This window comes from Porites lutea, chromosome 1, assembly GCF_958299795.1.
Source record: "Porites lutea chromosome 1, jaPorLute2.1, whole genome shotgun sequence".
Lineage (NCBI taxonomy): Eukaryota > Metazoa > Cnidaria > Anthozoa > Scleractinia > Poritidae > Porites > Porites lutea.
In genome coordinates, this window is record NC_133201.1 from 35,213,842 (window position 1) to 35,238,851 (window position 25,010).

Consider the following 25,010-nt stretch of genomic DNA (forward strand, 5'->3'; position numbering starts at 1 on the left):
TTATATCTGAAGACTACTGGCTTTACCTGAATTATATAGCATCCTCAGAGAAAGTGCAAAAGGCTGCAAGAATGTTGGGAAATGTGGTTTTCCTTTACCAAACCAGAGTCCGGCAAAGATGTGATTCTTCCTGCTGAACCTAGGAATAAGGGTCTTGATTATTCTTCTGAAATAGTTTGCCAAACCTCATACAGATGTATTAATATATAGATTTAGGCAAGCCTAAAAGCGGAGCTCCCGACTTCATAATAATAATAATAATAATAATAATAATAATAATAATAATAATAATGATAATAATAATGATGATGATTATGGTGATGATGATGAAGATCATTTTTTCATTCACACTGGTGCATAATAAGAAATACCGGTAGCCTAATTGTAAATACTGATACCCGCCAGTAGGTATCGAGATGTAGTCTACCATGCAGCCGGATTTGTCACAGCTGCGTGGGACACTGGACCCCTTGGATATGGAGTCAAATTTTTCCTTCTTTCCAAAAAATGCATTAGGAAAAGCCTTTCATTATCCCTTGGATTAGAATTCTAGAAACCAAATGTCATGTGACTTAGTCGTGTACACAACAGTTCATCTAACAAGGAATCAGACCCCTCATAGCCATAAACAAGACAACCGAAACGAGAATTTTGGTTACATGACATCGAACGAGTGTATAGATTTCTGCATTTCGCACACGCAATATAAGCGTGTTAAAAAAATACAACAGGGTGCTTTCATGAAAGAAATATTCAGTGTCAATTCGGGCGCGCGAGTAGCAAAAAATTCTCTGTGGAAAAAAAAAAAGAAGTTAATGAGCTGGGCCGAGTCTACGGGAGTCGAACGCTAGTGATTAAAGGTAAGCCGCCCTCTTTTTTTTAACCGAAGTTACATATGTTTGCCATCATTTAATTGCGGGTTTTCAAAGGGTGCATGATTCATCATAACCATATGCTGTCGACCAAATTAGGAAAGAATTTTGTGATACGTGTAAACTTAGCTAAAACCTTGGCAAGAACAATAAGAAGACAATTCGACGCACAGCGCTGGCTACTATTTCGAGCATATTAACGGAAATGAACAAATTAACCTTTATCTCTTAAACTTCCCGATAAACATGATCGCTCATTTCAGAACTGGTGCACAAGATGAGTTAAAACCGAGTTGTAAAGATTGAATATCGAGGTTTGGTATTTTCCCTCAAAGTAGACAGACACCTCGCGAACAAATCTAACCCTTCTTTCGTGCTTAGCAACCTCCCGCGTGCATCCAAAACAAAGGCGAAAGTCTACTGCGTTCAATCTTATTTGAAAACTGCACGATGGGGATGTTTAGGTGGATAATAGAACTGAATGACTCAGATAAATCCTTCGAGGCACGGAGCCTGTTCCAGGCGTTGAGGTGGGGGAATGCAGCGCGAAGCGTAAAAAAAAAAAAGGAGGATGAGAGGGAGAGAGAGGAGAAAAGAGAGGAGGTTCCTTTGCTCTCGCCCCCTACCCTACCCCCGGTTATTTTTTTGTGCTGACATCTCTTTGCGCCGTCGCCACCATCTGAAAGCCTGGAACAGCCGAGGCATCGCAGCAGTAACCTGCGATCAGCCTTTTTTTTTAAGATAAAGGGATAATAGAGAGAGGGTATGATCTTAGGCTATCGCGGATTCGCGGCAGTAATGGTTCCGTCCTTGAAAGAACGCTGGCGCACAAACGGATGGTTTGCGGCGAAAAAGGCGGGAAAACGCGTGCAAGATAAAAGCCTGTTGACAGAGACGAGAAGCGCAGAGAAAGGAGAGGAGGAAGGTACGTGGTGTTGCTTTTTTTCCTTTGGTCTTGTTGCTGTTGTTCCAAACACTAAACTAGCAAAAAGGTCTCGTTATCTTTCTAAAACTCTTTCAGATAGCTTGATGATAAATTATAAACCTTTTTGGATGTATTTACAACTTATTCTACTGTTACCTTGTGTAACCACTCTCTTTATTTTGCCTTCTCAGAAAAAAGAAATGAATTCGAGGTAAGCTCACTATTAAAAACGTATTATGGCAATTCAGTGTAATTGTTATTTTGTTTGTTTTTTTTTTCTTGAACAATGCAGATATTTCTGTCATTTTTACATACGGCATATCATCTGTTTTTTTTTTAAGTGAGAACGAAAGTGCGGCAGTAGAGGAACCGGTAAGAAAAAAGTTTACATTTCAGATGACTTTATAAGCTTACTTAAGCTTATTAACTTAAGTATAAACTAAGCTTATTAAGTCTTATAATACCTCCATAAATTTATTTGAACCTAAAAATACACGCGTACTCAGTTATTTCGTTATAAGTTCATAAAAAAATTTCTATCGATTATTTTCACCGGACATTTCGTACTTAAAACTTACTCGCACTTTGTCAGTTTGATTCATTTTGTACTAGAGATCTACCTTTTGATACTCACTTATTCGCTTTATCAACGACATGAGCTATTGCTGATATTACACATTAACGGTGTCGTTCACTAACTTAATGAAATAATAGGGTAACGTATTTCCCCTTTTTAATAATTCCAGATGAACCAAGACATCAGAAGAGGTCGTCCACCAGGTTGGCATTCTCAGTAATAGCTTCATATAATCAATTACCAAAATATTGTAATGTGTTGCTAGGTTTATACTATGCTGAATGATTAGTACGGTTATTTATTACAAAACACATTGATGTGCAACTGTTATTGATAAGGTGTTTCCTTTTTTTTAGCGGCGGCCTCTGGTTCCTCGAATGCTCAAGGTGGGCATTCTCTGTCATAGCACTTATAATCAATTATCTAAATAGTGTTTAATTGTGTTGCTATGTTTGTAGAATGGCTAATGATTATTACAAGCATATTGACTTGCAACTTTTATTAATAAGGTCTTTCCGTTTTCTTGCAGGGAGTTCTGGGTACCAGAATCCTCCAAGTGAGCATTCCCAGTCATAGCTCTTAAACTCAATTATCTGAAGAGTGTATGATTGCATAGTGTTGCTATAGGTTTATAGTATGCTGAATAATTATCACAGTTATTTATTACAAAGCACATTGACTTGCAACTTTTATTAACAAGGTCTTTCATTTTTCTTTGCAGCATTGAATCCTCCAATTGCAAGAGAACAATATGGACATCGTCCAAGTGAGCATTCTCAGTCATAGCCCTAATAATCAATTATCTGATGAATAGTCTTTAATTGTGTTTCTTAGGTTAATAGTACATTCAATAATTAGAAATACAATAATTTATTACAACTTTTTCACAGTGCCTGTTCTGTTGACTCATAATAAAAATTAATGACACAGTACCTCTATCACTTTGCAGAGAAAATAGAGAAAAGAAGAAGAATCAGTGAGTACATTGTCCATTGTTCTTATTTCTTGAAGACGTATCTTTGTTAAAATTCTAACAGAAACCAATTTCTGCTGTTTTGAAAACATGACATCAATCAAAAACAAGTCTGGACAAGAAATGATCCCACTAAAAAGCATTCTCCACACAGAAAACATTTCAGTTACGTTTTACACAAGTAACCGTTACTTGCTGTGACAGCAAATGTCAAAACAACCACTAAACTGCCTATTGAAACTGCCCATGTGTTTACCACACGGATACAAAACAGATGTCAAAAGAGTGACTGTATGAGTGAACATTAGATGGAGCTTTCTGCAAATGCAGCGGGTGATTAGACAACATCTTCCACAGACAATATCATGACGTTAAAGTAACTTTCTCAAATTCATTAACAATTCATAAAGCGAAAACAAAGAAAATGACAACCGTCACAGTGGTTTGGATATTGGATACGAATTACCATAAAATTTTGCGAACTTTATTTACCTTTAAATTTTTCCTACAATTTTCGGGTACTATTCATTTGAGAAGCCATATCAAAAACGACACGCAATGTTTCATTCGATATCCAGACACTGAGAAGTGGGTTGAAAAACAAAGGCAGAGCCAAGTTTTTTAACACCAACTTCGACTACAGCTTTCATATCTCAAACCAGTAAAACTAGGACACCATGCTTATTAATTTACTAACAAATTTTAAAAGTTAATAACATTCTATAATTTGGGTCTCTTCACAGAATGCTACAAGTGCGAAGGGTGGGGCCATACGACCCCAATTTGCCCCACCCGGCAAGAAGGTTAGGTCAGCTACATGATACTGTACATGTACAGTCAACTTTATATTGTAAGTGTTATAATTTAGCAACACACAAACCACTTTTTAAGATGACCCAAACTACTTTATTTCTTGCAGATGAACATCTCAAAAACCTTACATGTCACCGCTGTGGCGGGTGGGGACACAAAAAGTTTTTGTGCCCCACCCCCCGGCCAAAGTGGCCAAAAAAAAAAACACAGGAAAAAGGTATTTGCAATATTTAAGTGAAAAATAATAATTATTAAATACATGACATTTGTAACAATGAATTATGTGTTTGGGGGAGTTTACCTTTCCATTAAGGACTTCCATCTCTTTGGTAAACACATGTGTACACTTCTGTTTTCTTGATGCTATGTATAAAATGCCTTGGCTGCATGGCATGCACAATTCACTATTCTGAAAGCAAGTTGATTTATTAGTACAACAAGGTTCTGGCTCCCCAACATGTGAACAGATAAATGCTCTCTTTTTTTAGACCTGTGGTTTCTGTTACTTTATTTCTGTTTGTAAATATCAATTTTCATGGTTTATATTTCATTGTTTCTAAAACTGTGAAGTATTAATTTCTATTTGTGGAATCACTTTTGATTCAAGTGTATTTATTTTCCTTTACAAATATGCAATATTTTTGTCTGTTCCAGCACAAGATGACAAAGGATCAGCAGCTGATCCGAAGATGGGAACGAATGTCTTTTATATCTATAATAAGTAAGATCACATTACTTATTATAGATGTAAAAGACATTTTCAAACTTTTATATCTTAACACATTTATTTTAAAATATTTTTTAAAAAACTTTTAGAGTGATTTTACTTGGCCCATAAAACACACACTAACAACTAGTGCAAAATAGCCACTAGTAAACAAAGAAATACAACGAAATTTATAGTGTATATAGTGCTTAGCAATTCTACTATGCCTATTTCACAGGTTAAGTAAAGTCACTCTAAGAACGATATACAGTGAAACCTCTATTATTAAAGCAGGACACCTTTGGGACCTTCCCAAGTGTCTGTTTAATGGAGGGTGTCGGCTCAATAGGGGTTCATACAAATTGCACACTGTTTGTTAACGATTAACATTCAACAGTTACTCTGTATTGTGATAAACTTCCATGTTGTTAAGGAAGCTGTGCTTTACTCTGTGCAAGACTTTTAGGTGAACTTTTGACAGCTAATTGTATAAATTAATTTATCTTTATTAATCAACTACAGTATCGTATTTCGAGAACATGATCCAATGCTACTATTGTCAATTCAGTCCGGTGTCCACTTAATAGAGGTTTTTAACAATAGAAATTAGCCAAATACGATTTACTTTAGAGGTGTCCGCTGAATAGGGGTTCGTTAAAAAGGAAAAAAAAGACATTAATTTTGGGACCCGGCTTTTGTGTCCGCTTAACAGAAAGGGTGTCCGCTTAATTGGGGGCCCGCCTCAATAGAGGTTTCACTGTACATTGATTTTAACCAATCATTGATATTGGTAGCCTGCGAATACGGCCTCATCTCATTGTTCATTGTCATAGGGGGTTCCAAAATGATGTTTATACATATTAATTAATTTGATACTCATAAATTTGTGAGAGTTTATGCAACTTTTGCTTTACATTGAACTGTTGAGTTTATTTCTTGCAAAAAAAGCTGGATGAGGACGAGGAGGATGAGGACTCTGATTTGAAAAAGAAATTCAAAAGTACATGATATGAAAACCAAAGGAGACCAATCTGAATGAAGATTGGGTCTTTTTGACCCCTAAATTTAAGAAGATGGATAAACTTTCTGAAAGTGTGTGTTAATTATTCTATATCATGATATACATATATAGATATTCTCTATACCCACCACCATTATTCAGAATCATGAGAATCAATACCGTATATATATCTTTTACATGGAAATTATACCCACAAGAACGTACAACATACAGTCTTGGTTTGGACATTTTGCCACTAAAACTTTAATCATTGAGTGTTTATGAGTTCTTTCAGTTCACGGCAGCATGCTGATGTTTCTTTATGATGCCATCTTTGGAACTTTGGGCTCATACAAGAAGAGCAATTCAGTTTTGACACCAAAATTTTTTTTGTGAGTAAGGTTTCACATTGCATAACTCATACCTACTCCCTATTCCTCTATCATGTCGGTTTTTACGGCTGGACATGACTGTCCTGACAAGTATAAATTAAGCCATTTCTCATTGTTCTGTCTGGTTGTGACTTTCTCAATGTCTGTCTTGAGACCAAATGGTCATAAACATGGTGTAAATCTGTTCCAAATCTGACCAGTAGCTAGAGCTCTCTGATTGTATTCTTGACAAACTGATAACACTTCCAGGCTATCCATTGTTGACAAATCAAAGACGAAATGTAAATGGTTAAAAAAAGAAACAAATGTGCTAGCTGTTTCTTAATGCCTTTAACTGGGGCAATTCACATTAAAAGTGATAGTTACAATGGAGACAAAAATTAACCTTCCTCCCCCCCCAAAAAAAATAAAATGAAATCACCATAGGGCTTCAACTCAAACCCACGAATGCTAATTAACAATTATTCGCCGAAGGCGAAGTTAATATTGTTGAATAATCCCCAAGACAAAGTCGAGGGCATTATTCGACAATACTAACTGACCCTAAGGTGAATAATTGTTTTAGTATATTCACACGAAGTGATCTCAACAGAAACAGAAAGGAAACCATTAAAAAACGATTAGTTTGATTGACAGGTGAATTCATGTGTGAACGAAGCCGTAAACAGTGGATGCCCAAAAGTTAGATCTTTACAGTACCTTCAAACATGGCAAATGATAGTTTTAATCTTTTTGTTTCGAGTTTTGTAGGCTTTAGCATCAACAGTTTAAAAAGAAAATGCCGAAAATTGAAATTACTACCCCATTCTGAGAAAAAAAGTAGAGCTTTATTTGTTTCTGTCAACTCACCGTGAATGAGGAAGTTTCCTTTGTCGCTTCTTGCAATGCTGTCAACAGCGGCTACGACCAAGGTGAGCATTGTTTATCTCCAATGTTCTTTGCCTTGTTAACTTGCTGGCACGTACAATTTTCGAAAATACTTGCCTTCCTCTTTTCTCCATAAATTAACTTCTATTTATAGGCAAAACTGGTCTTGTGAGAAAATCCTGAAATCACAAAACATTGACCAAGCGACCTTGTTTTCTTCTGTAGTGGTAAACATAGCTTAGAGCATACAAAAAGTCAGCTACAGTAAACCACTTCACAATAAATCACCCTGTGTAAACACCTTGAAGTGTTTTCTCACCTTCAAAGTCATCAGCACTTGCATATTTGTGTATTTTCAAAAAGGCTTTACCATGAAACTTTGGCAAAACACCCAGTTCACGACAGCAATTTTGTTGTGCTTTATATTCACTGCCTAGCGAGGTGAATATAACGTCATAGTCTGAGATAGCTAACTAATCAGATTGCTTGAATTACCAAGATCACTGAGTGTGTATATACTAATCCTCAATATTAGTAATGGTAACAGGACTGAGTCACTGGGTCGAATTGGGTCTGTAATCATACGAGAGATTAACAAAATTGGAGTAGCGGGAGTCTGATTCGTTTAATCACGAGCATGATTACAGACCGAATTGGACGACATGAAGTTCTGTTACCAATTAATCATAACTTTAACAAAATTTGTGATACATAACGCTTTTTTAACAAATTCAAAACAGAAGAAATTCCAAGTCTTGTTTTGGCTAGCAGTGAAAAAAGGCCATTTAAGCGCGTGTACGATAGCGCATACTGTGCAATTAATTAGGCATGAGGCGTACTGTCCTAATAAATTGTCCTATTAAGGCTGAAATTAGGGCAGTTCATAGCCAATTAGATTTGACAATTTTGTTATAGTTATGATTACGCCTATAATTACTGGGCATATAAATCCATGCAAAAATATCATATGTCACACACTTCAACCCTTATTTGACTACAATGCAGGACAGTTTGTAAACTCTTCGATTGTGTCATTCTGTGGAGGGGTGACCGCTTTAATAAAGTGGGCGGTTGATGTTAACAGAAATTCCAACCTTCCTGTTTTGGTCGGAGACCCCCTGTTCTCGGCAAGTATTTCCGGCATCCATGTTATGTCTATTCTCCTGAAACCTCCCTTTTTTAGTTGACAGGGTTGGAATCTCAGTGACATAGAGTTTCGAGGCCATAAAGCAGGACATTACAATGATGTTTTGGCGATATCATATTCTTGACAGGATCACGCCCGGGTCATGCAAAAACTGGAAATTTCAAATATTAGTTTTAGAAATCGAGTCTTTAGTCCCAGTTCACTGAAGGCAAGAAGGAAGGTTTTAAAATTGTGTGATCAGCTGATCCTTCATCGCTGGGAAGATCTGTGAAATATTCAGGACATAAAACTCCTTTTCCAAATTCTGACCTGCAACCCGCAAATTACACCCTCCGGTTTCGAGGTTTGACGCATTGTATCGAAACAAACGTTGAGTTTACATGACATAAACGACATCTAATTACGCAGCTCAAAATACATTACGCTATAAGCTCCTTACCTTCTCACACAGAGGCCTAACTGGTTCCTTTCCTAGCTTAAAAATACAACAACTGATAGCCTCCATATGTAAGATCTCCATCTAGCGTAAAAAATGGCGCTCCAAGTAAAACAAGGCGGGGAGGGGGCGGGGAAAGAATGGTGATCGACGATTGGCACACTGGCACACAGGTCTAGCAGAGACGAACGCCTGGGAGTAAATGCAAGCCGCCATCTTCGCAGTGCGTTAAATATTGTTTGAAAGGAGACGAGACCAGTGTAAGTTGCAAAAAACTACTCAAGAATGTGTTTGGATCTGATTTCTCTTGAGGACTGCGCGGAAAAAAGCGGAACACATTTTGAAGATCGTACATCTACCAAGACTTGGAATAATCCGTTGCATGAAGACCCTACTTCTAGGTAACAAACATAAAGCAATCACTAATTTCTTTAACTCTTTAAGGCTCATTTTCTTTCAATGAAAATGTTCAGTGTATCATCAGATGGAAGATTTTTAGGTATGAGTGGTCTTGAAAATTATTAATGTGCCCAAGGGTATTATCTACAGCATCAAATGATCACTATTAAAACACGAAATGGCTATACACGTATGTCGATTTGTGTCGGCATCATATTTATTCATGGTCGATTGGCCTTTTTTTATCATTGCAGAAATTATGAAGCATTGATGAGTTTGCAGGAGATACACGCCAAGGAAGACATATGCCTCATTCAACTGAAATCCAATCCTCTCACCCATGAGAGGTGGAAGTGGGTTTAAGCAAGAAATTTAAAGCCTTATTTGATGATACACTAACCTTAGGGAGCAGGTGGTTAAATTAACTATAACTTCAATTCTCACTACAAACAGTTTTTGCAGTTTTAAAGCGTACTTTAAGTATGAATTCATCTGGGGACATGGAAAGTTGCTGTTTGCCTACATGTAAGCCCGCCATATACCGAGATGTTTCTCACCTGTTTCTTGGAAGATTATGACCTATCACTCTTTTTTGTTAATCGCTCAAGAAAAACAAATGACAGGATGGCACATTCATCATTGTTTAGCTGCACCTTTTCAGTGTGCAAAGAAGGTGGTGTCCGATAGCCCATGGCTAGTGGATTTTGCTATCGGGCTAGTGAATTCTGTTTTTAAATTGCCCCATGGGCAACTGATGTTTTTTGAGGAATTAAAATAACACAAGAACTGTGAAATCAATTCTGCTTGTCAAAAATTGTTTGGGGCTAGTTCAAATGATGTCTGGGTAAGTAAATGCTAGTTTCAGCTCGCCCGAATGGCAAGCTGTAAAAATGATTTTCTTTCCACCCTGCTTTTTTACAAATAAATTAAAGGAAATTTATCATATTCAACTGGTACATAAAGTGACATTGACACATTACGTCCATTTCTTAGCACTAAGAATAAAAGCAAAAGAAGCTCTGGCAAGTGTAGCGTCTTTTCATTTCCCAGTATAATACGTGATGTATGAGGGTTCCCAGTCCCCCGCAGCATTTTTAAAGATCTCATAACAGAACTCGCCGCGTATAACCGCTCAAGAAGGCGGAGGTGTCATGAAGGGACCACCTTCACTCTTGTCGCTGGGCTAAAAACAAAAAGGCTACCTTGTATTAATAATAATAATAATAATAATATTTTAAATTTATTATTTTAAAAGGATAACATTTAACCCTGATAGGTCTATGGCAATCTATAATAAATTGCAGATTATTTCTGTAACAGGAAAGGAGAATAAAATTATTGTTACCAGGCTATAAGTACAGTTTACTGTTAGAATAAAAAAAGTTACAATGACTATATGCAACAAAGATTAAGGCTATATGTGATTAACATTATTAAAGTCTATTTAAAAGGGACTGAACACCCCCTTTTTCGTTATATCTACTGGAATACCATTCCGTAAGGTATGCATGCTCCATCTGTCTGCTGTTTGTATATTTAACACACAAGCTTTTGTTGTGAGGATGACCATCAATTAATGAGTTATCCCCATTGCTTCTCTGGTATATATTAAGACAATGTTGTTGGCATGTTGTCAGTATGTTTTTAGTAATAAATAGTTCAGTCTTTTCAACATTGCTTCTTTCTAATGTCTGCATCGGTTGCTATTAAGTTGATGTTTTCAGATGGTCAGCAGCCAGAAACTCAGCTCTAATATCATTTTATTGATTTCATCCCAAAGTTATAGAACAGCTCATATTATTTGAGCTGTTGTAATGCTGTAAAATATTTCAATTTTGCAGAGGTATCTTTGTGCTGATTAAAAGGCATCCACATGCTTTTCAATGATGTTGTCATGTAATGGGAACAGGACAGAGACAGTATTTGAGATACTGATATTCATAACCATTTTGCTTTTGAAGGATGATAACACTCTTGTACGACTTGGTGATGTTCTCTCTATAAAGTGCTCTCCAGAGTAATGGGAGAAGCCAGAGATGAATAGTCGCTTACACCTGTGTCATTGCCATAGAACTCAACAGTTGACTTGTCAGTGGCACAGGGTTGAAGATCATTTTGTAAATCGACGAACAATACCACTCCAAGAATCGAACCTTACAGAATGCCATTGATAATGACTTGGAAAGTGACAATGATCAATAAAACTGATTTCCAGCAAAGAAAGATGAATTTATCCATGGTGAATTCACACAACAAAGTTGTATCTGGTATGTTATTCAAGACATACTGGAATTGCAGAATATGAAGAAGATCATCACAGTTACAGATGCAAGTTTTTCACTGTACCTAACCATTCATATGGTCATTCTCCAATTTCTACAGCATCTGGTCAATTAGTCTGACAATTTCAGTTTTGGTTGTTAGTGTCTTGGGGAAAGAACAATGCAGTTTATAAATGTAGGTTTGATTTTCAGTATGTACATGCTCCTCGAACAATTTTGAATCTGTAGTAGACACGCACAATCTCTTGGCTAGCTTCGCAGCTGATGATTAACAGAACAGTTATTAGTAGTAGCATACATACTCGATTAATCTTGGTAACAATGACGACGTACCTGGAGCACCAGCCTGTTCTGCAGTAATACCATTGGCACCGGTCACTTTGAACAAAGGCATAGACTTCATTTTATATTGAAGCTGTTTACATGGGGATAAGCAGTTAAGGTTTAGTAACTATTTATCTGACAGTTGTTCACGGAATCAGCAGTCGAGGACAATGAATGTGAAATATTGTTTATGGAATCTATTGAGCAGTTCAGCACAGTCTTTCCAGAAACTCATGTGTGATTGTTGAAGAACTATATGTAGTAATTAAGTCTAACTATGCAATTTTCGCTGTAGTTTTTTATCATCACATGTTTGACTTCAATAACTTGTTGATTATCTCTAAATTTACCATACCTAGCTAATACACTACTACTAAAAAATACTGAGCTACCAGAATGCACATACAATCAAGAACTGGGTCCGGATGCTATTAACCGTTCCACTTGCAAAGTGAACAATGTAGTCTTGTAAGATAGTTAATAATAATTATTATTTACCTTTTGATTTTGAAGACAAATCCTATAATGTATGGTGTTACTATTCAAGTGAAAGCTCTTTGTAAGTAGTACTATTTTAAATTATGTCTTTCACCATTTTACAAAATGAAGCTTAGAATTTTAATTCAATAGTCCATTTTACAGTTAAAGGTGAAAACAAGGTTGGAGTTGACCTTGTAATGTATTCATACAACCCTTCCTGCTTGATTAGGTAAATTATGTTGTTTCTATGCTAACTAATATTTTTAAGCATAATTTCCATAAGAAAAGGAAGCAGGTTTGTATCAAAAAAGGTCAACCTCAGCTTCGCATTCACTCAAGGCTACGATACTAAGCCCATAACTGTAACATGGTATATGTGAACTTTGCCTACCTTTGGCAGTGAAATTGTGAAAACAAATGCCATTAGCATGTAATTGAGGAAATGCCAAGAGCAATGAAGTTTGATAACTACATGTACAGTAAAAACCAGCATGTAAAAGTAGTGGTTTACTTAAAAAACCTACGAGCAGAAATGATCCACTTTAATGACCAATAATACAAGAACCTACATGTTTTAAACCAAGAAACTGATCAAGCAGGCTCTTTTATTTGGTTTATAGTTTAACTACGATAAACTATAGAGATACACTTACGGATTTTAGAACTGAAGCAAAAACAGTATTTTTCTGCTGCTTGAAGACTATAATATTATATCTTTCATAGAGAAAAATGGACCTAATTTAACCAGAATTTACTAAGTATGCATAAATATTAATTGCCAATAACTATCCAAAGTACAAGAACCTATTTTGCCATACATTCAACTTCCTTCAAAGTGGACACTATAAGGAGCTTGAGTTAGTGTCTTCATTGATAGTCCATAATACCGAAAGTTTATTTCTCAATCAGTCAAACGCCTGTCATTTATTTTTGCTTGGTATTTAGCTGCCGTCGATATTATCGGGGTGTTCCTTATAGCAAGATGTCCACAAGGCAAGAGTTCGCTGGATTTCAAAAAGTAGCGAGGTTCATCAAACATGCAGGTTTTTACTGTAAGTTAAATAAAGTAAGGAGACTTAACAAAACAATATTGCTAAAATGAAATAATTCCAAGAACTTACTTTTCTGCTGAAAAACTGGCTTTTGGAGTAATATCCCTTTCAACACAAGCCCTAATCCCAATCTCAATTTAGGAGCCTTTTTATTTGCTAGGCGTGGCCACATAGTAGACTTTTGTCCACACAGGTTTATTACAGCAACGGCCAGTTCATTTGTTATGCATGGCCACAAAGGCCCTCAGCCACACAGGCTAATTACAGCATAACGGCACTTTTATTTGTTATGCATGGCCACAAAGGCCCTCAGCCACACAGGCTGATTACAGCATAACGGCACTTTTATTTGTTATGCATGGCCACAAAGGCCCTCAGCCACACAGGCTGATTACAGCACAATGGCACTTTTATTTGTTATGCATGGCCACAAAGGCCCTCAGCCACACAGGCTAATTACAGCATAACGGCACTTTTATTTGTTATGCACGGCCACAAAGGCCCTCAGCCACACGGGCTGATTACAGCATAAAGGCACTTTTATTTGTTACACATGGCCACTAAGGCCCTCAGCCACACAGGCTGATTACAGCATAACTGCACTGTTATTGGCCGTGCTTGGATATGTACAATTCATCACATCATAGGCATTAGGGCTATCTTATTGATATGACTGGAAACAAGACACCACCATGCTAAGGCTTTCACCTCTGAACCAATTGCCAACACTTAGACCACATGTTTCAACAAAGATCTTGAGACTGAGCCCACTCTACGAGTCTGAGAAAGGTTTCCTCCCTATAGGCTGGTGCTAACACCCTTCTCTGCCGACACTGAGTTGCTAAGACATGCAGTCTCTCAATCTCCACTGCTCTAGCTCTTGTAGTTGGAGTGTCCACAGGTCTGAATCTGTCATTGTTTATCAATACATCTTCATGAAAAGCAAAATCAGGATCTCTTCCTTCCCCGCCCGCTGATTTTGCTCTTGACAATGCCACAAATAGAGCTCCTGGGTTTCTGGCTTCAAAGCCATGGTCCCCAGGGTGAACCACTACATACCTGAATGCTTCTCCAGCGCCCACAGTCATCCCTTGGCATTTGTGGATTGTTGTTCCCCATGCCAGTCGCAATGGAACCTGCAGACGCTTGCATCGGCATGCGCAATCAGTGGAACGACTTACTGGTACAATTGGCACAACTGTAGGATCTTCATTAATGTACGGTGGGCCCCCTATATCCTGGAAACCTCACCAGAACCACATCAGGTACTGGAGCAGGATCATCTGTAGGTCTGCGGCCATCTTTGTACACAATGTCTACGACTGTACCTACAGCCCCATTGTACAAACCCCAATCAGCCTTTAAGGTAACCACCAGCATGACTTTGCTGTCGCGGGAAAGATACAGTAGAGGTAACAATCCTCCCGCCTTATTACTGTCAGCCTTCACTGCATGTCTGCCATTGTGAACTGCCTTGATCTTTGCTACTGGGTGGTTTGGCTGTCTGTTACACTCAAGCAGCTTTGTTTTATTACGCTGCCATTCAAGACGGTGCGTGGGAAATACGTACAGACCTTGTTCATCCATCCTAGCAAGGAGTTCTGGCCCATGTGACATGCGGAGATTGTGCCATTGAAACTGTTGTAGCCAATGGATTTGCTGGGGTGTTGTGGTATAATTTCTTAGTGACATCAGCACATCTCTCAGTTGTTGTTCAGATTCATTCTGCCGTATAATCTGAGTAAGCTCAACAGCGCTATCAAACATTGTCCAAACCAAGCGACCGTGGTTAGATGGTGCACTACGACAATCTGAGATGTACACGGGGGTGTCACACACAGGAGGAAGCTGAACATCATCTCCCATGAACACCACAACAGGAATCCCTCCCCATAACTGATCTGCATTGGCTCCTTTGTTGACTGCATAACGTGCATGCTGTTCCATCCAGCCCATTGTTGTGCGTCCAAACATTGATCGTTCATCCCCAACCAGAACTTTCAGATTTTCGCACTTTTTCTGAATTTTCTCTAGTAAGGGACCTGTAGGTACAGTCAACTCATGGCAAGGCCTTCCACCCGTTGGTATTCCAAGAAAGCTGTGAGCTGTACTGCCTTGAACGAGATAGGCAGCATTCCCCGTTGGAGTTATCACCTGTATTGCATCATTGGCGTCAAAAACTTGCCGCACTAACCTCTGGAGACACTTTATGACATAAGACTTTCCTGTACCAGCAGTTCCAGAGACAACAAGCCGCAGTGGAAGGTAATATCCAGTGTTTTCAACAAAGTTGTACAGGGTGTGCAACACAAGTCCCACTATGGCTTTCTGATTCTCATTTAGAGACAACGGACACACCTGAGGTAAATCAAGGTCTGTACTTTCTGTCTCCCGTTCGTCATCCGCTTTAATACTTTCTTCAAGCCATTTTGTTGGGTCTTTTCCTTCAGGGAGAATAATACGGGTACTGCTCCAGTCATAGTCCTCCCCACCATCATCATAATCAAAGTCCCTCTCTACACCCTCATACATTTGGTTCTGCCCCGCATATACATCCACCCAGTCTGACTGTTCCTCTGCTTCAGCAGCATCATCTTCCTCATCCTCTTCAAATACTGGTTCTTGTGGGTGGTCTGCAAAACGTCGTGCCTTAGCAACTTGGGCCTTCACAAAGGTTGGACAGTCATCACTTGCAAAAAAGTCCTTAAAGCGATCAATCCAAGATTCTGCATCCCCCTTCACTTCTTGGATGTCAAACCAGCTTGGTCAGTGTAACAGGAGCATGGTCCTACAGTAGTCTTCATTCAGTGGCCACGTTGCGTGCGTAGAACCACCACCTACAACAGGAACATTACCGTTCTTAGATGCAAAGTGGTCCCAAGAACAGTGTTCATCTTGCGGTCGTGCAAGGTACTTATCCAGTGGGGTGCTGCGAGTTGCAGTTTCACCATCACGTTCAAGTCTCCTTGACCCTGACATTGACAAGTAGGTAAATGGACGGCTACATCGCCAAAGTGCTAGCCCACTCAGCTCAAAAGATGCCTCTGGTCCACTGATATCTCTTCTTCCTACCGTCTTTATCAGCATCTTAGCACACATTGACTTGCCTGTCACCTGGTCTGCATCAACAGCATTCACCATGTCCTTAAAGAGATCAGAAGTTGCACCAGTAGGTTCGCTATCTTTGCAAGCATATCCACACACATAGTCAATTATGGCTATGATATCATCTGTGCTAGGATTGTCCAGAGGGGAATTGGAAAGAATCAAGCTTACATCCCCATTTGCTCTCCACGATTGTAACTGATAACGAGAATGCTGAACCACACGTGGGTGGTCACGTGGCATCTCTAGGCGGGGAGCTCCATTATGATCTTCCACAATTTCCGGATTACTGTGAATTTTTTTCCCTGGGCGGTACTCGCTTCCAAACTCCATCCGACATACACGTTCTCTCGGCTGCAGTCCTTGCTCCGGATGGCGAGGAGTTCTCAAGCAGTAATCAGAGCAACTGTGGAGTCCAACCCTGTTTACTAGAAGCAAATGATCCTCCAGTATTGCATCTTGTGTTGCAGCTATTTGCATTAGCATCTTAACTAGGGGATCCCTATCATCTGATATGGGCTCAGCCGTTCCCTCAGGTGGTGGCCAGAGGTCTTTTCTTGGCTGCCCTTCATCATTGCCAGCTGGATGTAATGCTGTCATGGCAAAGGTTTCATCCGCCCACTGACTAAGTCTAGCTGCATACTCTTCATCTTCGCAACCATCTTCACGAGCTTCATGCAATAGCTGATGCGGTTGCCTGTCTTCCCTCCAGCTGAGTTGGTGCCAATGAATTTGACCGCGGGACTTGGCAAACTCATAGCGGTACCAATAATCAGAGACACCAAATACCGGCTTCAGTACCTTCTCATGGTATGCCTGGGTACGCAGGTCAAAGTAACTCACCACTACATGAGTATTTTCTTGTACTGCCTTGAAGCGAGCATTGCTATCTTCAGCAAGGTTGACTTCTTCACCTTTGGTCTGCAAGATGTACTCTTCCAGTAGCCTTCTAAGAGGAGGAAAGTAAAACTCGGCACAGCTTCCAGTCATGAAAAATGAAGGCAACCCACGCTTCTCATTGACCATGAACTCCACAAGGGCACGAAGCTCTCTGCGTCTCTGGTGCCAGTACTGAGCTGTACCGCGCAGATTTGCGCCAAAATACAACAACTTGTCGGTAAAAGTGTCACCTCTCGCAAGTCGCTCTTGCAGGTCTGCAACAGTTATGTGTGGGTCACCAAGCTGCTGATCAACAAAGAACCGGCTCTGCTCCAGGGCACGCTTCCTCATGATCATATTGTGGACAACAAACTTCCACACCTTATGCCTAGCAAACCTCCCATCTTGGTACCACAGCAGGTGTTCTGCCCAGTCATGCAGTGAAGGACATGTCACTGGCCGGTTTATGTGGAAATCACCCTTTCCATAGGGAAACAAACAAGGAAATGCCATCGTAAAAAAGTACGGAGTGGTAAACTCTGACGCTGGTGTCGTGTCCGTGGTCGGCCAAGGAATCACTGGTCGTTCCACCCTTCGTTGTGTATTTTCTGGTTCACCCTCCCTAGGTTCTGACACAACTTCATTTACGGCTGCTTCAACTTGTGCTTGTACGTTAACGCCAGGCTCAGGAAGAATTACTCCAGAGACTGTAGAGTCATCAGTACAATCTGTTTCCCCAGCATCCAACTGCTGTGGTGCCGGGCCTTGGTCATCTACCCGCTCTGTTTCAGAAAACTCAACAGTTCTCAGATTGGGCAACTCACCATCTTCAGGTAAATTCTGTATGCGAGCACCATCAATAACAACATCACCATAGGCAGGATTGTTGTCCTTCAACCAACGAAGCGCTCCCTCAACATGGTGTCTTCTAACCCTGAAGTCCTTATGGGTATCATCTTTTCCTTGTCTTCTCACGCGAATGATATCCACCTCTGCCGGTAGTCGTGGAAGAATAGTTGCCGGTTCTTGCACAGCCTGTGGGAATGCAATGCAATGGCCCTTTGAAGCGATACCTCCATGCTTCAGTAAGTGTACATGCACGGTAGGTGCTAGCCTGGCTATCAGCATCTGTTCAGCATCTGACATGTCAGACAAAATCTCAGGAACAGCCACTGGATCCATGTTATTCTCTCCTGACCAAACTTTTGGTACCTTCTTATCTCTCTGGCAGCGAGTACACATGTTTCTTGTGCCCTTGCACTCCAGTCGTCGTTCCTTACAGACCTCACAAAAACTGAATGCGTAAGTCATCTGCTCCACCTCAAATGCACGAATAGCACTGTATGCCTTATCTTCTTCCTGACTTGAACCTGCTGGTGGAGGTGGAGGTAGATCTCCAACAACTTCTCGCAACCTTTTCTCTTGTTCTGATATTCGTCTTTGGTTTCTCTGCTTTCTTTTTCTTCTGTCATCCTCTGTTTCCACTACACCAGGCTTTGCAAACTCATAGTCCACACCAACTGCCCTTGCTCTAGCAATGAGACGGTCATCTTCTAACTGGCTACAATTATTTTCTTCTGGAAGAGATTGCTGTGTTCCCTGCAAATTTCTTGCTCCCTCAATTGGGCCATTTTCTACTACAGGAGTGTCCCTTTCCAACTCTTCTCCTAGTGAATGAATTATTTGTATTTACCAACTACACATTAATTAATATAAGGTATGGGGCTAGTGGGTTCTACTTTTCATCTTGCTTGAGGGGTAAGTGAAGTTTTTTGGGTATTCAATTGCAGGAACTGGTGATCGAAGCATAATAACAAAAGCTGTGACTCTTGGGCTAATAGTTGCAAGCTACAGCCTGCCCAAATAGGTCAAACTGTAAAACTGAGTTTCTTTGCTCCCTTAAGAACTGTTTGTGTACAAGCATTATTATTATTACAATTGCTGTATCTTTTGAAGTGTTGTCAAAACCTGATTTCAAAAGAAAATACACCATATACTTTCCAAACTCAAGATAATACAACAAGGCTTGACAATCATTTTCTAAGTGGTGATATTGACTGAGATTTCATAAATCAGTCATCTAATCAGAGTTACCAAACCAATCAATTATTAATCATCAATTATAATTAGGAAAAATAATTATCTCTATATGAATTCAATGTATTTTTAACTGTGTGTAAATCAAAGTAATACAAACTTAAAGGTACGTTTTCCCATAATATGTACAATCAATGCCAACAAAACAAAAACTCCCACAAACCAGTCAGCAGAATTGACTAAACAGACATGATGTCGTGTCATATTAAGCACAACAGCAACGCTTGAAATACATGGGAAAAGGCCTCATTATTAAAGAATTATATAGCTGCTCTTTTGAGTCCATCAAAAAAAATATCTATTTGTCACACACACACACACCTTTGTATACACCTATTCCAATTAAGGTTGCTTCAGAGAAGAATGATGCATGATCCATGTTTCATAGCCTGCAGTGCATTATTGTGGCAAGTCTAGTAAATTATGTACCCGCAACAAGCCTAGAAACCTACAAAGCAAAGGCTGCCGACGCTTCTATGCTATGTCAGCAGAACGTTAAGACAATGTATTTCAAAACACTGAATCATAGGCCTTTTAATTTAAGACAGTGATTTGAGGTAAGGTTTTTCTCTGTGGTAATATGCAAATGTTGCAAATTTTCAATGAGTTTGCTCGGCCCATGCACGTGGGAATTTTTTGAGTTTAAAAAAAATCAAATTCAAGCTGTTTTTTAATTAGAATAAATAACTTAACATTATGTGTTCATCTATTCTTGTGGCAATTTTTTTAAAAACTGAATAAAAAAAGACTAGCTTTGATTTGCTTTATTGAAATAACCAACATTCTGGCCCATGCAAAAGCGCAGCTTAATCAGGCAGTAAAACCCTATCCATTTGATGTTGTTAAAAGAAGAGACTTCTAATTTCTTACTGTGAGATTTTAAAAATTTTAAAAATGAAATTCTTCAGCTCGCTCATGCTTAAGATTTTTAGCAGCCATTTGAGTTGAAAGCTCTCTTGAACGCCTTCTCACAAATGGTCTCCATTATTTCAATGAACGTGAACAAGACTGAACTTCCCGCTACAAAAGGGTTTACCATGGTGCACTACAAGCTATGAAACATGGCTCACAGGAGCAACCTTAATTGAAAAAGGTGTATATTTCAAAATCTTGGTGAAAACAATAAAATAAAACACAACCCACAATGAATAAAGAAATAAAAATAATCAAGTACATTTATAATCAAACAAAATGTAAGGAAAAAAAGTGTTAACTACAAAAGAAAAAGGAGAAAATTAAGAATGCATGCTTCCTGCCAGCAAGGTGTGGCACTTAATTGGTTCTGATCTATATTTCTATTAACGTTTATTAGCCAATCACAGTTTTTCATTATCTGAGAAATTTGCATTGTTTTGCTTTCTGCATTTGTGTTTCCTCGTTTTCGCACTGTGTTAATTAAAAACTGCACTGGCACTCTAAGGCAATGCGTTTCAAACTTTTTTTCCTGTGTATTATTAACTTTCAAAATAAATACCATCTACCATAATCAGTATCTGCTGAATGTCCTTGCTCTTGTTCACCTACAAGAGAGCATTCCATCCTACATTCAACTTGGAGGACCTCACTTTCATCTTCTTCTATGACTAAGAAGATAAGATTTTAAAGTTCTTCAGTTGAGCTAGGATTTTACCTCACCCCCTACATAATACTTATGCATACACCTGTTGTCCAAAGAAAACAATTCAGAACAATATTGAGTATAATCTTACATGGGAATTGAAAAATAAAAGAGCTGAGCCTCACAATAGACAGTTTAATAAACTGTTCCCTCAAATAAATGAAATATTTGGCTCTTAATTAGGTTGATAGGTACTGTAGTGAGTTGTATGTAAAAACAACTAATCCACAAGACCAGACCGTCAAGGCTCAAAATTACAAGCGGTCCACGTAATATGTTGGGTCAAGATTTGGCCGGTCAACATTAAGGACCTGAAAATTGAAATAACTGCTTTTACATGGCTTAGCTCATTGTTTTTTAAAAAAATGTTACTTTACTAACTTGATAACCGCACTCAAAAGTGCTTTATAATAATTAAGATATGTTCGTCCTAAATTCAATATTTCCCCATCTCGCAATACAAGGAGTTTTAGAGCATTTATGGGGGAATTTTTTGTCTTAATTTGCCTGTTAACGTAGGTTCTTACTCGTGAAGTTTTAGTGTATTTCGACCAGTCCGAGCTACAATTTGTTTGGCACGAAACAATGACCGAGCTAAGATTTGTTTGGCCTGTCAACGTGACCGGCCACTATTTAAAAATCATTTCGAGCACTGACTTCATGACCTTCCTATTTACATCAAAAAATATAAGATAGGTATCTACAGAATGGAAAAGCCTAATACTAAAAAAAGATATTTCAATTACAAGAGGGAGAATAGCCAGCCGAATACCTCTTACACTTGACAAAAGCAAATCTGACGCACATTTAAATTCTGTTTACCCTAAAAAAGTAAATAGCGGGCCTGCATGAACCCGCACAATCTGCTACAAATAAGCTCTTTCAAAAAGCATCATGGCAAAACCAGGGCAAAACATCTTTAAATTCAAGCTACTGTCCGCCAGGCACAAGGATGAAACAAGTGACATCTCAAAGACTTTTCAGAAAACATAACAACGCTTTCACAGACATTAGGCCGTTTACATGTAATTTACGATCCTCTAACACTGAAAAATTTCTCACTTGCCACGAAGGCCAGAGTCGCGGCAAAAATTTTTACGCTTACGTAAGCTTACAGAATGACGAACAGTCACGACAGGAGTTTTATTGAGCGATTCATTGCACGGTCGCATCGGACAGAAAACAATGCCAATGGTTATTTAACTAAATTCTCGATGAAATTAAGATTACCTTGGGTTTTCCGCGCACCAGAAAGATCGAAGATACATCGATGAGTACTATACTGTAACATCTTTGATGTGCCTGTCTTGTTAAATTGAAACTTCAATTACCTTTCTTTTAACCGAACTTAAACACATGTCAAAATATCTCAACCGCGGCAAATTACTAGAGACGGAATACATTTCCCTCAAGATGTAAGATGTCTGAAACTCGACACTGCGTGACAACAAGTGACGTGTGCTGATTGGTCAGACAAACAAAACAACAGCTAGTCAGATAGTTTTCAAGGTGCTTTTGTAAAAACCAAAAACGCCTTCTATCCGCTACATATATATTAACAGTAAACTAACCTCGAAGATAGCCACTCACCTTCTCCTCCTTCCCGCTCGTCTTCGTTTATACGACGCGCGTTTCCCCTTGCTGTTTCTCGCCCTCTTCTTCGCCGCTCGTCGCTAATTCGGCGTCTATTTTCTCTTGCTCTCTCTCGTTCATTCTCCAGTTGCTCTTCAGTGAAATTTTGCCTCCTTTCTCTGTTTCTCTCGTGCTCCCTCTCACGTTGCTCATCAGTAAAGTTGCGCCTCCTTTCTCTATCCCTTTCCTGCTCTCTCTCCCGTTGCTCGTCAGTAAAATTGCGCCTCCTTTCTCTATCCCTTTCCTGCTGTATTTCCCGTTGCTCGTCAGTAACATTGCTTCTCCTTTCTCTGTCTCTTTCTCTCTCCCTTTCCCGTTGTTCGTCAGTAACATTGCGTCTCCTTTCTCTGTCTCTTTCTTTCTCCCTTTCCCGTTGCTCGTCAGTGCAGTTTCCCCTCCTTTCTATAGCTCTCTGCCGCTCTCTCTCTCGTTGAGCTTGGCTTGCTTGCCGCCTACTTTCTCGTTTTCTCTGTCTCTCTCTCTCTATACTCCAAACCAGAGGACATAATTAATGAGTAAAAAATTTTGAAAATATAGAAGTAAAAACTATTTCCGTCAACCGATACGAAAAATTTCTTTTTGTTCTGAATTAACTTTGCTGAACTTTTAAGATTACCCTTTACAAAACGCGGGTGGCCATTCGTTTTCGCGCCAAAAAAGAAAAACCTCACTCACAGACGACACAGACTACCCCAAATTTTGCGTTGGTATGCCTGTGGTGCGGACGGACGGGCGGGCTGAGGGCGGTGTACGGTCACGTGATTACCAAATTTTCTGGGATGGGTAGATTTACTTACCCATGGTGCTCCGCAGGCGCGCTTCGCGCGCCAGAGCTCCGCTATTAATATTTGCTCAGTTGTTCAATTTACCTTTGAAGAGGTGAAAGCTCATTGATCACAAGAAAAACTGGCCATTCTCCATAACTCGAGGAGCGAATGAGTGCAGCACCATCAGTGTTGCCAAGAAGTGAAATGTTTCACTTGCTAAAAAGTGAAGAGGAGCGAATGAGTGTAGCACCATCAGTGTTGCAAAGAAGTGAAATGTTGGTTTCACTTGCTAAAAAACCATGAGGACCTGAAAACATTTTGTACACCTCGCCATCATAAACATCTTTAATTGAACCATGACCACTAGTTTCTCGATGAAACCTGTACTTGAGGTTTTCAAACTGACCGGGACCTGTGTGACAAAACAAAAAAGTACTTTCTTTACTTTCTTTCTCCCCTTGTTCCTCATTTAGCTAAGTGGAATTACATGTAGGATGAGGTGTATCTCCTACATGGCACTGTACACCCTGTTTTCCCACTGAGCTATTCAAATTGTTCCCACTTGAAGGTTGTTAGATTAGTGTGGCATTTTTTTACTTGTTATACTTATTACAGTACTTACTACAGCAATTAAGAAGTTGTTAATAAATTTTCTCCCAATATACACATATATTTACATGTAAAAGAATTGCAGAACTTACGTGACAGAATAGTTTTCAGTTGGTCTTCAACAGGAAGCTCTATGAAAAATGACTTCCCTGACAGAGGCTGACTGCAGATGTGACAAACATCACCATCCTTTGGTTTGGTTGCAGATGTATAGACCTGGCACTTTAAATTTGGGCAACAAAAGTGTTTTTTCATGGGACGCTTGAGGTACTGAAAGTATTCTTTAAATTTGCCCAGCCCTTTTACTGCATTGTTTTCCGCTGGGCAGTGTAACTCAAGAAGGCTGATAAGATCATCAGAGGCAACCATAGACAATTTAAGCCGCATAGCTCCGCATGATGAAAGCCATGGTTAACAGCAACTCTCCCCAACTGTAATTCGAGCATTTCCATACAACAATTTATGTTCTGAATTGTGAGTTTTCTTTGTTTTCTTAAGATCTGTAGTCATATTTTCCACTTCTATTTCCTCTATTAAGTCGGCTAGTTCTTCAGTTAAAATATCTTGAACTGCAAAATCACAAGGCTCAGCATAGGTTTCCTGACATTCTTCATTTCTTGGTGATCCTTGCATCAGGTCAACAAAGTCACTGAATGCACCATCAGTATTGTTTTCAAACTTGGGAGTGACATGGGAACGAATTCATCTAAAGTGAAAAGAAAATCAGTAGGGCACCACACATTTTGGAAGGTATACGGGACTGGCCGGCTAAATTACAGAATACATGACCATCTACACTTACATCTCATTGAAACAATAAAATAGCCCTTTTTGTGTTTATGCCTAGCATTTTTTTCAAATTAGATCCCGACCAAAGTGACCCTGCATAATTTCTGTAGTAAACTCCGATATCCCTTTCAGCCTGTTAACATGTTATCTACTTTAAAACGTAAATCAAGCTTGTGTTTTCAGCAGGGTAGTTCATGATGATATACTTTAATTAAAGATCGGAACGAAAGCAATAATTTAAAAGCTTTTTTTTCCCAGTGAAGTAAACA

The 25,010-nt window shown here is 39.1% G+C and overlaps 2 protein-coding genes and 1 pseudogene across 2 annotated transcripts; all 3 read right to left on the reverse strand.

Moving 5' to 3' along the window:
- LOC140928645 (uncharacterized) lies at positions 1-24,585 on the reverse strand (annotated as a pseudogene).
- Positions 15,763-18,062, reverse strand: LOC140949072 (uncharacterized). Its single transcript, XM_073398319.1, has one exon. The coding sequence runs from the start codon at positions 17,740-17,742 to the stop codon at positions 16,012-16,014; it is 1,731 nt and encodes a 576-aa protein (XP_073254420.1). The 5' UTR covers positions 17,743-18,062; the 3' UTR covers positions 15,763-16,011.
- On the reverse strand, positions 20,678-23,216 carry LOC140923640 (uncharacterized). Its single transcript, XM_073373716.1, has 3 exons — positions 23,200-23,216; positions 22,535-23,064; positions 20,678-20,909 (listed from the first exon to the last, which is right to left on the reverse strand). Exons 1-3 carry the CDS (start codon positions 23,214-23,216, stop codon positions 20,788-20,790), a joined length of 669 nt encoding a protein of 222 aa, XP_073229817.1. The 3' UTR covers positions 20,678-20,787.
- Positions 24,586-25,010: the final 425 nt, after the last annotated feature.